Consider the following 14,688-nt stretch of genomic DNA (forward strand, 5'->3'; position numbering starts at 1 on the left):
CAATGAGCATCTATAATTTCAAAGACGGTGCTAGATAAATGGCAGACGCTAATTGTTTGCTTTGGGCGACTTCTCCCCTTTATCACTCTCCAAGGCTTGATCCAGCCAGCCCCCAATCACTACTTACATGAGATTCTGGTGCCTCTGGGCTCGCCGAAAGTCTAAGCTACGGCCAACAGCTATGTGAGCGAGCGTCAGTCAATGTAGGGTTTACAGTGACGGCCACCAAAGTGTGCAACAGAAATCACGGTAAGTACTACTTTGCTGGAGAATGGGTTAGATGTATTCATTCAAGGTGCAACACAGGCGATGAAAGACTTATTACACAACATACTATAAGTTAAAAGAAAAACAACAACAACAAAATAACAATTTGAAATTTGTATGGCAGGTTGTGAATAACACACTGTGGGGGAGATGTGTCAAACCTTCGAGAGAGATAACGTGAAGAAGTAGCTCATAGTAACCAATCAGCTTGCAGCTATCATTTATCTAGCACAGTCTATGAAATGACAGCTACTGTAGAAACTGATTGGTGCTCTGGATAATCTCCAATTTCTCTTTATCAAAGATTTGATGCATCTCCCCTTGAGTACTGTATGTTATAAATATATTGATGAGGTCATGTGATCGTTAGCATATTAATAATGGTGAAGTTGGAATCCCCTGATGACAACCCACTCATATTCCCTGGCACTTAGTACATGACACCTGGTAGTACTGACAGACCACACCCTAAGCACTGACTCCCGTGTTACTTGTATGGATAGCTGGATTTGCTATTGCTAGAAGTAGAGGAAAGAATATTACCTCCAGGGATTTCTGTCAGCTCGTTTAGCGGCGGAACGCTCTCCAGCTTATCGGCGTACTCCTTCCCAGCTTGGCGCTGTGCGTAGCGAGCCTCAATCTCTTTCTTGGTCCTTGGGATCCGGCATTTGAATATGCAGCACAGTGTGATGACTTGGCGGGAAACAGAAACAAGAAGCGGAATTGTGAGTTATTGTGCATTGCAGAAATTAGACAACTCAAAGAACATGGGTTTGAAGGTTTCACCCTATAGGGCCAGATATACTAGGCCTTAAAAAGTGATAAAGCGGAGAGAGAGATAAAGTACCAGCCAATCAGCTCCTAACTGCCATGTCACAGGCCCTGTTTGAAAAATGACAGTTAGGAGCTGGTTGGCTGGTAGTTTATCACTCTCCACTTTATCACTTTTCAAAGCTTAGTACATCTGGCCCTATGTTCTCTCAAAACACTTCTGGAAATAGCATCGCGTAGGATGAAGGACTGTAAGGCTCATTTACAAGTGCTGCCTTGCGAAGTTGTAGGCCTGTTTTTGCATTGGTTTGATCAGTTAAGTGTCAGGATTTGTGAGGGCGGATTCTGTGGTGTGCAGGGGTCGGTAGCGCTGAATGGTTAGAGCAGAGTGAGGACGTTACTTGCTAAATGTACATCAGACCCAAACGAGTTCATCTACCATCTGTGCCCCAATGACTGGACGAGAATAATACTGTACAGTAAAGTGATGGAAGTGGCGTGTTTTCCATGAGGCTAGAAGGCCTTTTACAGAATATTAAGATGAATGTGTTTGATTTTCAAAGGTGAAGAATCTTGAGACATTTGCAAACTGTTTAGGCAGAACATCTACTGATAGACCCGAGTCACACAATCACATGTTTCTTAATCTTTGGGATCAAACATAAGATCCTAAACATGGTTGGTCGTTAGATGTATGTGATACATGCACAGGGGCGTAGAGAGCCCCGCCAGGCCCCAGTAAAGGGGGTTGTGACTTAATAAAGTGGGCCTGCCTATGCCCTTTATTATAAAAATATTTGATTCAAAAAATTAATTGCAGGGCCGCGAATTGGTCTGGAAGCCGGTCCGTCCTCCCCGGCCAGTGCCATCTACCCAGTGATAATTGGGAACAGTGCCAGAGTCTTTACTTTCTATTTGCGGCGCCATCATCCCTAAGATATCACCAGGAAGATGTCGCCACAGCCGGCCACAGCACTGGTATTACTCAGGGGTTAGGCGCCCTCCTGGGCCCCTCCAGTAGTCTGTGTCAGCGAAATTACCTCAACATGTCTGTAAGATCTCGTGACTCTTTGTAGCCACCGCCCGTTACACCCCAGTTACCATCCAGCTGCCCCCCATAAATTTCTGCTACTGTGCATAAAAATTTGTTCTGTATCTCTACAAACAAAATCTGGATGCATGGTGCGCTGAGACTCAGATGCAGGCAAAGAAATAATACTCCACTGCGGCTGACTCAGAATCAGGACATATGACTTGTATGCTGGGAGTTATTCCACATATAGATCTTGCTGTCCTTGCCTGGCTGTAAAGACATCATTTAAATCTGTTTTAAAAGCAACTAAGTGAATCTGGTGTTTCTACTGATGTTGGCGAGGCAGGCAGTACAGTTGTGCTCATAAGTTTACATACCCTAGCAGAATTTGTGATTTTCTGGCCATTTGTCAGAGAATATGAATGATAACTCACAAACTTTCACTCATGGTTAGTGGTTGGGTGATGCCATTTATTGTCAAACAACTGTGTTTACTCTTTTTAAATCATAACGACAACAGAAACTACCCAAATGACCCTGATCAAAAGTTTACATACCCTGGAGATTTTGGCCTGATAACATGCACACAAGTTGACACAAATGGGTTTGAATGGCTACTAAAGGTAACCATCCTCACCTGTGATCTGTTTGCTTGTAATCAGTGTGTGTGTATAAAAGGTCAGTGAGTTTCTGGACTCCTGAAAGACCCTTGCATCTTTCATCCAGTGCTGCACTGACGTGTCTGGATTCTGAGTCATGGGGAAAGCAAAAGAATTGTCAAAGGATCTGCGGGAAAAGGTAATTGAACTGTATAAAACAGGAAAGGGATATAAAAAGATATCCAAGCAATTGAGAATGTCAATCAGCAGTGTTCAAACTCTAATTAAGAAGTGGAAAATGAGGGATTCTGTGGAAACCAAATCACAGTCAGGTAGACCAACAAAAATTTCAGCCACAACTGCCAGGAAAATTGTTCGGGATGCAAAGAAAAATCCACAAATAACTTCAGCTGAAATACAGGACTCTCTGAAAAAAAGTGGTGTGGTTGTTTCAAGATGCACAATAAGGAGGCATTTGAAGAAAAATGGTCTGCATGGTCGAGTCGCCAGAAGAAAGCCATTACTATGCAAATGCCACAAAGCATCCCGCTTACAATACTCCAAACAGCACAGAAACAAGCCTCAAAACTTCTGGAACAAAGTCATTTGGAGTGATGAGACCAAAATTGAACTTTTTGGCCACAACCATAAACGTTACATTTGGAGAGGAGTCAACAAGGCCTATGATGAAAGGTACACCATTCCTACTGTGAAACACGGAAGTGGATCGCTGATGTTTTGGGGATGTGCGAGCTACAAAGGCACTGGAAACTTGGTCAAAATTGATGGCAAGATGAATGCAGCATGTTATCAGAAAATACTGGAGGAAAATTTGCACTCATCAGCCCGGAAGCTGCGAATGGGACGTACTTGGACGTTTTAACATGACAATGATCCAAAACACAAGGCCAAGTCGATCTGTCATTGGCTACAGCAGAATAAAGTGAAGGTTCTGGAGTGGCCATCTCAGTCTCCTGACCTCAATATCATTGGGCCACTCTGGGGAGATCTCAAACGTGCAGTTCATGCAAGACAGCCCAAGAATTTACAGGAACTGGAGGCTTTTTGCCAAGAAGAATGGGAAGCTTTACCATCTGAGAAAATAAAGAGCCTCATCCACAACTACCACAAAAGACTTCAAGCTGTCATTGATGTTAAAGGGGGCAATACACGGTATTAAGAACTGGGGTATGTAAACTTTTGATCAGGGTCATTTGGGTAGTTTCTGTTGTCATTATGATTTAAAAAGAGTAAACACAGTTGTTTGACAATAAATGGCTTCACCCAAACACTAACCATGAATGAAAGAAAAGTTTGTGAGTTATCATTCATATTCTCTGACAAATGGCCAGAAAATCACAAATTCTGCTAGTGTATGTAAACTTATGAGCACAACTGTATGTGCTGCAAGTACCAGGCCCCAAATAGGAGCATCAAAAAACGTGCGTACAGCTATTTTAAAGGCTCCTGAAATGAGAATGAACAGGAAGGAACAGAAATCTTTTGCAGCAACAATAAAAAAAAAAACTTCCAGCTGAACTTTGATTGAGAAGAGACAAATGTAATTTGACAATGTTACAAATCGTATGGGTTTGTAGACTCATTAACATAAATATATTATGATGCACTTTTCATTGCACAAACTACATGTCACATACTGTATGAATATATATGAAAGATAAAACATCTAATTATTGAACTGTCAACTGTACATCCCTGGTCTTCAAAATAGAGAAAACAAACATTGCGTAGGTAGGAGATACATTCTGCATACTAAAAAGTATATGAAAACATGCTACTGTCATACACTGAAAACCTGTGATGAAAATGGTGTGGTGCCCCTGGGTGTTGATAATATCCAAATAATATCATATCCTACTCCAACTCTTAATAACTGTATAAACGGCTTGCTACTTACAGTAGTTTCTCTTGACTTCTAAAGGACTGGAGGAATACTCACAGACACCAGTGTACTCTTACATTTCTCACTATTAAAGTGGTGGGATGATTGCAACTACTATTCCTCTTTGACCACGCCTAATGTCCCTCTGTCACCCCTGTCTCTTACCTGCCTTAGTGTTAATGTTCTGTCTATTTGGTAGAAATATTGCTTTGAGAAAGCCTAGACAGTGAAACGCGTTGTTGCATTTGCTGCGCAACTGGGAATCTCTCACTAGGACAATAAAATAGGATCTATATGGAGAATAATACACCAGTAAATTGCTGATTAGAGTTTGTTATAAAATGTATAAACAATTGTACTGAAAATGAAATATAATTACTGTATTTATACAAATTGAAACATGAGCGATTATAACTGTCCAGATATAAATTAGGACTAGAGATGAGCAGGTTCGGGTCTCAGAGAACCGAACCCTACCGAACTTCACGCTCTGAACCCGTTTCCCGAGTCAGGCTCGAGTTTTCCCGCCTGACTCGGAAACCCGAACGAGGCAAAACGTCATCATCACGCTGTCGTATTCTCGCGGGATTTGGATTCCATATAAGGAGCCGCGCATCGCGGCCATTTTCACTCCAGTCTCGGAGAGTGTAGTGAGAGGAAGTGTCTCCGTCCTCAGTGTCTGTGTGGGGGCGGGAAAGTGGGGTGGTCGAGTCTTGTGCTGTGTTGTGCTGCTCAGTCCAGTCCAGTGTGGTCAGTGTATTGTGCTGCATCAGTCCAGCCAGTCACAGTGTTGGTGTCCTCTGCTGCTATATGTCCCCAGTGCTGCTGGCTGCTGTATAAATCATTTGCAGTTTTGCTGTGTTGTCTTGCATCAGACCAGGGGTAGTGTCTCTCTTGTGCAGCATCAGTCCAGTGACCAGTCACAGTGGTGGTGTCCTCTGCTGCCATATATCCAGTGTTCTGCCGTATAATTCCTGTGATATTGGCGTATAATTCCTGTGACAATGCCGTATAATTCTTGGGATACTGGCGTATAATTCCTGTGACATTGCCGTACAATTCTTGGAATACTGGCGTATAATTCCTGTGATACTGCTATATAATTCCTACTGGCGTATAATTCCAGTTATCCTGCCGTATAATTCCATATAAATCCAGTCCAGTGGTGCTGCCATATAAATTCAGTGGTGCTGTATATTATTTACTCCAAATGAAGGGGTTATTAATATTTAACCCAAATAATTTTGACAGGGTTTGCCCTGTGTGGTGTAGGGATACGCTCTCTTGTGCCGCATATTGTGTTATATAACTCCAGAAAAATAATGGAGAACAATCATTTGGAGGAGTTAATAGGGAAAGATCAAGAACCACTTCCTCCTAGTGCTGAAGCTGCTGCCACTAGCCATGACATAGATGATGAAATGCCATCAACGTCGTCTGCCAAGGCCGATGCCCATTGTGATAGTAGAGGGCATGTCAAATCCAAAAAGCCGAAGTTCAGTAAAAAGACCCAAAAAAAGAAATTTAAATTGTCTGAGGAGAAACGTAAACTTGCCAATATGCCATTTACGACATGGAGTGGCAAGGAACGGCTGAGGCCCTGGCCTATGTTCATGACTAGTGGTTCAGCTTCACATGACGATGGAAGCCCTCATAACTGAGGCCTTGACACTTATGTTGGTGTTAGACGTGCGTCCGATATCCGCCATTAGTGCAGTGGGAATTAGACAACTGATGGAGGTATTGTGTCCCCGGTAACAAATCCTATCTAGATTCCACTTCACTAGGCAGGCGATACCAAGATTTTGCCATTTAATTCCAGTGATTTTGATGTATAATTATTAATTATAGTGATCTTGCCAATTAATTCCATTGATTTGGATGTATAATTACAGTGATTTTGCCAATTCCAGTGATTTGGACGTATAATTATTAATTCCAGTAATTTTGCCAATTAATTCCAGTGATTTGGATGTATAATTATTAATTCCAGTGATTTGGACGTATAATTATAGTGATTTTGCCTATTAATTACAGTGATTTTGATGTATAACTATTAATTAAAGTGATCTTGCCAATTAATTCCAGTGATTTGGATGTATAATTACAGTGATTTTGCCAATTCCAGTGATTTGGACGTATAATTATTAATTACAGTGCCAATTAATTCCAGTGATTTGGACGTATAATTACAGTGATCTTGCCAATTAATTCCAGTGATTTGGACGTATAATTACAGTGATCTTGCCAATTAATTCCAGTGGTTTGGACGTATAATTCCAGTTGGAATTGTTTGTGTCGCTTGGCTTAGTCATACAGCTACCTCATTGTACCTCTTTGATATCTTTGCATGAGGTGCTGTTTGGGGCCTAGTTTTTGAAAAGTGCCATCCTGTGTGACACTGCCGTATGAGTCCAGGGGTACTGCTGTATTAGTCCTGGGGTACTGCCGTATAAATCCACCAATTGCAGATTTTTAAAAAAGTGACTGGAGCGTACTGGAGATGCTGTCAGTAGACCGAACAATTGCGGCCCACTCTCGACATTCAGCCACTGCGTGACACTACTAGATGGGCCAGGTGGTTGTGTCGCTTCGCTTAGTCATATAACTACCTCATTGCAATTCATTTTCTTCTTTGCATGATGTGCTGTTTGGGGCCTTTTTTTTTATATCTGCCCTCCTGTCTGACACTGCAGTGCCACGCCTAGATGGGCCAGGTGTTTGTGCCGCACACTTGTGTCGCTTAGCTTAGTCATCCAGCAACCTCTGTGCAACTTTTAGGACTAAAAACAATGGCCCTCATTCCGAGTTGTTCGCTCGTTAGCTGCTTTTAGCAGCATTGCACACGCTAAGCCGCCGCCTACTGGGAGTGTATCTTAGCATAGCAGAATTGCGAACGAAAGATTAGCAGAATTGCGAATAGAAATTTCTTAGCAGTTTCTGAGTAGCTCGAGACTTACTCCTACACTGCGATCAGTTCAGTCCTTTTCGTTCCTGGTTTGACGTCACAAACACACCCAGCGTTCGCCCAGCCACTCCCCCGTTTCTCCAGACACTCCCATGTTTTTCCCTGACACGCCTGCGTTTTTTTCGCACACTCCCAGAAAACGCTCAGTTTCCGCCCAGAAACACCCACTTCCTGTCAATCACACTGCGATCAGCAGAATGATGAAAAAACCTCGTTAGGCCGTGAGTAAAATACCAAACTTTTGTGCAAATTTACTTGGCGCAGATGCACTGCGAACATTGCGCATGCGCAGTTTGCGACTAATCGCTCCGTAGCGGGAAAAAATAACGAGCGAACAACTCGGAATGAGGGCCAATATTGTGAGGTGTGAGGTATTCAGAATAGTCTGGAAATGAGTGGAAATTAATGTTATTGAGGTTAATACCGTAGGATCAAAATTACCTCCAAATTCTGTGATTTTCGCTGTTTTAATGTTTTTTTTTTCTAAAATCATCCAGATCCAAAACCAAAACACGAAAGGGTGGTTTTGGCAAAACCAAGCCAAAACCAAAACACGAAAGTGGAATTAGAACCAAAACCAAAACACAAAACATGAAAAGTGCCAGCCGCACATCTCTAATTAGGACAATGCAATTAGTGGTTCTGATGAAGCGGCCTTGTGTTTTACAGGTAGGATAACCAACTACAGGGTGCACTACAGGTCTTGGCATTACTGTAGCTCACAAAACAGGTAATATATCTAATATACAGGTGAGTGGGCATTTAGAGACTAGTCATCACAACAAGGTAACGTTAGACTCAATAGAATTCAATAGATGCAATGAGGAATTTTTAAGGGAGCTTTAAAAAACTTGTTTTGAACCATCTCGGCAGCAGGTCCTGGCTGTTGCCCAGCAACCAGGACGTTGCATCGTGACGGGCGCATGGGCTTCCGGCAGTTGCCTGACAATGGGCGCAGGACTGCTCGATGGCCCCGGCTGTTCCTAAGCAACCGGGAGACTTTCCCTGTGTAGAGTATGTTAATAGAAGGCGGGGCACGATGGTATTTACTGATTGGTTCCTGTTTCCTTTATTAGTTTGCTAGCCCAGTTCCTCAATGCCGGTTATAGCTTCACTCTGCAACTGGTTGCTGTGGTGTATGCTACCTGGCTCTGTTCTGTGTCCTGAATCACTGGTTCTGGCTTGGGAAAAAGCTCCAGACTATTCCTGTTTTTCCCTGCCTGTGCCTTTTTCCTTGTACTCTGACTGGAATTGGGAACCCTAGTTTTCCATGCAAAACCTCCATCCTCCGTCAGTTGCATCAAGTTCTTCAGTGTATTTACTATACTCTGCTCATACCATATTCACCACCTGTGGCTTCGGTATCAGAAACTTGCAGGGTTAACCCCTGCCCCATCCTAGCACATAGTTCCACCTCCATCCGCTCCTACTGCTATCTAGTGATCACCCAACGATTGTATAAGCCCCTACACTGTTACTAGTGTAAGTCCAAGCAGCGCCCTAAGTACCAGTAAGGGCATCGTACTCTAAGGGAACAACGGTGGCTGTTATTGGCAGTGTGACTCTATGGGTCTTATATAATCGCTCGGGTATTTCAGAACAAAACTATGGACTTCAGAAGGAGTCAATCTGATTGGCTCAGAGACGGACTGAACATTGGAGCTTTGGAAAGTACTGTAGATGCTAAAATAAGATCCCAGAGGGATGCATTCTGAAATATATTGCATTCAATTATTTAGGAACACAGCGTGAGCCTGATTTCATGAGGAATGGTCAAGTCTAACAAATATGATTTGTTTCACATACCTGGTTAATACTGAAGGATAGAGCCTTGGAGAGAGATAAAGTACCAGCCAACCAGCTCCTGTCATGTTACAGGCTGTGTTTGCAAAATGACAGGAGCTGTCTGCTTTGTACTTTCTCCATCCAATTTATCTCTTTCCAGGGCTTAGTAAATAGACCCCAAAGTACAGTACAGTTGTAAATGGAACATATTCAGAAAGGGCAGAAGTTATGAGCCATGTGCCATGGGCATCCTTATTAAACTTTGTATTTTTTAATCTACTATATATATATTTTTAATTACCGAGCAGATGGCTCAGAAAATATTGTTCATATCGTATCTACTGGTCAGGCGGTGACTCCCTTGCTCCTGGCAGCGGCACTGTGTCGGCTTCCAGTTCCCGGCGATCATGTGACCACCAGTTTCGACAAAGTGATATAACAAGAGTTTGCATTGTAAGTAAACTCATTAAGTAAATATCTGATATACAGACAGTGGTGGTCATTCCGAGCAATTTTTAGCAGCCGTGCAAACGCTATGCCGCCTCCCACTGGGGGTGTATTTTAGCTTCGCAGAAGTGTGAACGAAAGGATCGCAGAGCGGCTACAATTTTTTTTGTGTGCAGTTTTAGAGCAGCTCAAAACCTACTCAGCGCTTGCGATCACTTCAGACTATTCAGTTCCTGATTTGATGTCACAAACACGCCCTGCGTTCGCCCAGCCACGCCTGCATTTTTCCTGGCACGCCTGTGTTTTTCGGAACACTCCCTGAAAACGGTCAGTTGCCACCCAGAAACGCCCACTTCATGTCAATCACTCAGCGGTCTGCAGTGCGACGGAAAAGCTTCGCTAGACCCTGTGTAAAACTACATCGCCCATTGTAATAGTACGTCGCGCATACGCATGCGCAGAAGTGCAGGGGTTTTTTGCCTCATCGCTGCACAGCGAACGAATGCAGCTAGCGATCAACTCAGAATGACCACCAGTATACGGCTGCGCATATTACAGAAATTCCTTCTCCTACTAATAACATCTTTCTGGAAATTGTTTGTTTGTCTTGTAAGATTTATATATATATATATACATACATACACTGTATATACACACACACGGATTATTAATGTAGATGACAATTAGCAATGGTGAGCAGACTATCTTGAAAAAATAATTTCCATTGTTAGAGATTAGAGACGTGCTCTAGATAAATCTTAATAGATTGTGTTAAAAAATAATAATAATATTAATAATAATAATAAAAAGATAGAAAAGAAAATGAAGGGTAAAAGAATTCCAAAGCTTTACAATAAATCACAGAACGATCAAGGACCTCTCCTTGCAATGTGTGTAGTTCCAGTAATACAAGGAGTGTCAGTAGGAGTCCATTCTGCTCAGTATATGCTTTTAGAGATGCTGGGACTTGTAGTTCCACAAAAGAGTTGGAGAACTGTTATAGGTTTTATTTTAGTTCTATCAACATCCTTATTTCTTTCTGTAAAACATTATTGTTCTCTCTAATGATAAATATGATACTAATTTTATTTACATAGCACTTTCTCCAACAGGACTGAAGGATTATACTGTATACTGTAGGTACAGTACCATGACACAACAGCACTGTACATTATTGTAAAATGCAGAAACCTTGGACATCAAGATAATACAAAGGTGAGGCATTTCCAGTCATCAATTCTAGGGATTATTCATCCTACCTACAAAGGTCCCAGGTAAGACAGCCATTCAGGTGTACTACATAGGATTATACTGAGGTGACCCATAATGGGGGAGATAGAAATACTCTGCAAGATCCTTGCAAAATCATTAGAACCATGCATTGGTCATCCTACACAAGAAAGCTCCAATTGAGGCATCCATCTTTGGTGCTCCACTTGGGTCACAGAGAGCATAAACATCCTAGTGATACTCGGTGGACCCCCTTCCTTCAAAGTAAAGCATTCGTTACCTTCATACCCAGAAATAAAGACACGGAGACTTGAATTTTGGCAGAAAAATTGCTAGCTATTTATTTGACCCTAACCAATAGCAAACCTGTAATAGAAAATTTTATTAAGATGCCGATTCAGCCGGCATATGGTGGCAGAAAAAAGAACGGCTCTATTAAACTAAGCTAACCTTAAAATACAAAAAATTTGAAACCATCCTAATTTTACTACAACTATCAAAAACCGGTAATAGGTGACAACTCAACCCCCACAGTGACTACCCACCCTGATGGGTGCCCTGCCGCTGCCTTCCCGGACGGGTGGTCGAGCGGCCAATAAGTCGATGGAGGTGAGTGCACCTAAACCACACCAAACTGTAAATCACTACAGCTTACCATACAACTACAAACTGACGTTCTTTTCCGCCAACAGCGAAAGACTCATCCCCAAAGTCTTCGCACCGCCACCATAACCTACCCTAACTCCTGCAACACTAAACCCAGATCCTCCAGGAAAAGCATCATCCCCTCATTGGATAGATGCACACCATCCGGCCGAAAAAGGTGACTGTCTCGGAACTGAATCCTAGGGTGGCGAACTACCTTGCCTCCGTGGGACAGTAACCACTTCGCCACCGCCCCATTCACCTTCTTCCTGGCCTCATCAATCTGGCGACCATCCGCCACACCCCGCCAACTCAACCTTGGCACCATCAAGGAGAACACCAATACACAATTGGTCCATGCTGCTGCCACACTTGCCAGATCCTGTATCATGGCCCACCGCAGCTCCAAGGATGTCCTCTTCCCCAGGTCGTTGCCACCTAGATGGACAACCAGGACCCTAGGGACTCCATGCTTGCTGGCCTGACTGACTAGTCTACTCCTCAGCTCATTCCACATCATCCCTCGCCAACCAAGCCACCTAACACCCTGAGCCCTAGGCAACGTCTGAGCCCCCTCCGAGGCCAAAAACTTGGCGGCCCAATATACATAAGAGTGGCTGACCACCCAAATAGCCAAATCATCGTCAAACCAACCTGAAGAGGAGGAAAAAAGGGGGGTAAAATTGGTTACTAATAAGTTTCATTAATGCATTAACCTGAAGGATCTGCCAAAAAGAAAAAAAAATTAGTTCTCGGTATTGCAGAAGTCACGGCCTAGCCGATCTGCACAATGCTTCTAGCCAATTTGAAGCGGACATAAACACACAATGGGAAAATTCAAATTAAATAAAAAAAATTAAACAGGGGGGGGGGGGTGTTTGGGGGGTATAAAGCGGGGAAAAACATGTAAGAACTCAGCTGGAGGTGAAAGCGTAAAAACCTGCTGAGGGACTTTAATTAGAACTGATCAGCCGAATTGTGGATTAGAATTCAGTCCGTCAAGTCAGGCAAAAAATCGCAAAAGAACTCCAGACCCCCGCTGCCGGCTCATGCAAGCAACGGCGCGTAGCTAATCCCTGAGTAGGATAAAAAGGGGGGGACAAACAGACGCACAATACTAATAACGCACTGAACTGTAACAACATGATTATACAAATGTAATTAACAAAATACCACGCGCAAGCCAACCTCTCATGCAACGGGGCGAATATATCGTCTGTAACTCGACGACTTCCATCGCCCCAACGCCTGGATTTCAGTCCTGGACAAACCCGTCGCAGCGCCTATGCGGAAGGAATGCGTCCCAAATGCAGCGGGTGGAAGGCCCAAGCTCGCCAAACAGTGACCCAGCATCCAACGAAATTGATATTTCGTCACCGGCAGCCCGTCATAATGCAGCAGCCATGACCCCCTCCTGTCGGGGCGCACTGCCACATATTGCACTGCCAACCTTACTGGGCAAACGCTCTCCTCAAGTGCCGGAACCAAGGTGACCCATCGACCTCTCCCCACTAGGTCCGTCTTAGAGCGCCGCAATCTGCATAGCAAGGACCTCTCACCCACCACCACGTCCCCGACCAGCATGCGCGAATCTGCTCGCTTAGAAGGCGCTACCAATTCCGAAACCCTAAAGGCCCCGTGGTAAGCCATTGAGAACGCCAAACTGAACAATAGCGACTCAAACCTGGACGACGCGACTCCTCCAACCGCCGTGATGACAGCCGGCAACAAAGGCGCATCAATGGGCCGCCTCCTGTCAGGTGGCGTCAGCGCGACTCGCGCCCATCCTTTCATCGCCTTCCTCAGAACATCGCTTTTTGTCACGTCAGGGACGCCCCGCAGTTTGCTGAAAAACGAAACACCAGCCAAGTACCGGGATACCACCGCTCTGGACCTACCCGAAACATACAGCTGCCAAATAAAAGAAAGCATCATCCGATGCCTGCTCTTACCTTTTTGCTTACGTCCTCGAACAAACTCCTCCCACTTGCTCCAAGCTTGTCCGTAAGCCTTGAGCGTGGCTGGCGCGACTGACCGCAACGCTAGACCCTCCAGTCCGGCCCGATCACCTGCCAAACATAACCGGGACAATGAAAACCATGCTCGTCGGCCTCGGGTGCCAACAACCAAAATCTTTCCCACTGCCCTCGCGACAAAGCGTCGGCAATTCCATTCTCCAGACCGGGCACATGCTGCGCGCAGAACCACAGGTTCCTACGTAGGCATGTCAATAGCAACTGTCCCAGCACCCTCAGAACCACCAACGACTTTGCCCTCTGGTTATTAATCGCATGCACCACGCCCAGATTGTCACATCTAAACAAGATGCTGCGATGAGCCAGCCGCTCGCCCCAGACCTCCAACGCCACCATAATGGGGAAAAGCTCCAGAAGCACCAGGTCCTTAGTTAAACCTTCGCGATGCCACTCCGCCGGCCAGGAGGCCGTGCACCAAGATCCCTCCAGATAGCAACCGAATCCAGAGGCACCTGCTGCGTCGGTGAACAGCTGCAACCGCTCGCTGTCCACCGCTGGCGCCTGCCATATACACACCCCATTGAAATCCTCCAAGAACGAGGCCCATACGGCCAAATCCCTTTTAATCTCGGAGGACAAACGCACAAAATGGTGTGGTCTGGCACACCCCGCAGTCGTCCTTTCTAGCTTCCGGCAAAAAACCCTGCCCATCGGGATTACCCGACAAGCAAAGTTCAACATGCCCAGCAAGGACTGCGCCTGCCTTAGTGTAACCTTACGCGACCCCTCGAACCGGAAAATAGCGTCGCGGAGCTTCAACACCTTGTCCCGAGGCAGCCGCCACGCTCCCGCCACAGTGTCAATCTTAATCCCCAAAAATGACAAACAGGAGGCCGGTCCCTCTGTTTTATCCACGGCCACGGGAACGCCGAAGTGGTAAAACAGAGCTCGGATGCTGAAAAGCAAGTCGCCGCAGCGTGGAGAATTTGCCGGACCCGCACACAGGAAGTCATCGAGGTAATGGGCGACCCCGTGACCCCCTGACGAAGACTCCACGCACCAAT

At 44.7% G+C, this 14,688-nt stretch overlaps 1 protein-coding gene across 1 annotated transcript in view; it reads right to left on the reverse strand.

Annotated features, from left to right (window-relative positions):
- Positions 1-14,688, reverse strand: part of TMIE (transmembrane inner ear) — a 265,362-nt gene that overhangs the window by 144,094 nt on the left and 106,580 nt on the right. The window contains exon 3 of the mRNA XM_063924516.1: positions 811-960. Coding sequence (XP_063780586.1) covers positions 811-960 — 150 coding nt within the window. The remainder of the gene's footprint in view (positions 1-810; positions 961-14,688) is intronic.

This window comes from Pseudophryne corroboree, chromosome 5 (assembly GCF_028390025.1).
Source record: "Pseudophryne corroboree isolate aPseCor3 chromosome 5, aPseCor3.hap2, whole genome shotgun sequence".
Classification (NCBI taxonomy): Eukaryota; Metazoa; Chordata; class Amphibia; order Anura; family Myobatrachidae; genus Pseudophryne; species Pseudophryne corroboree.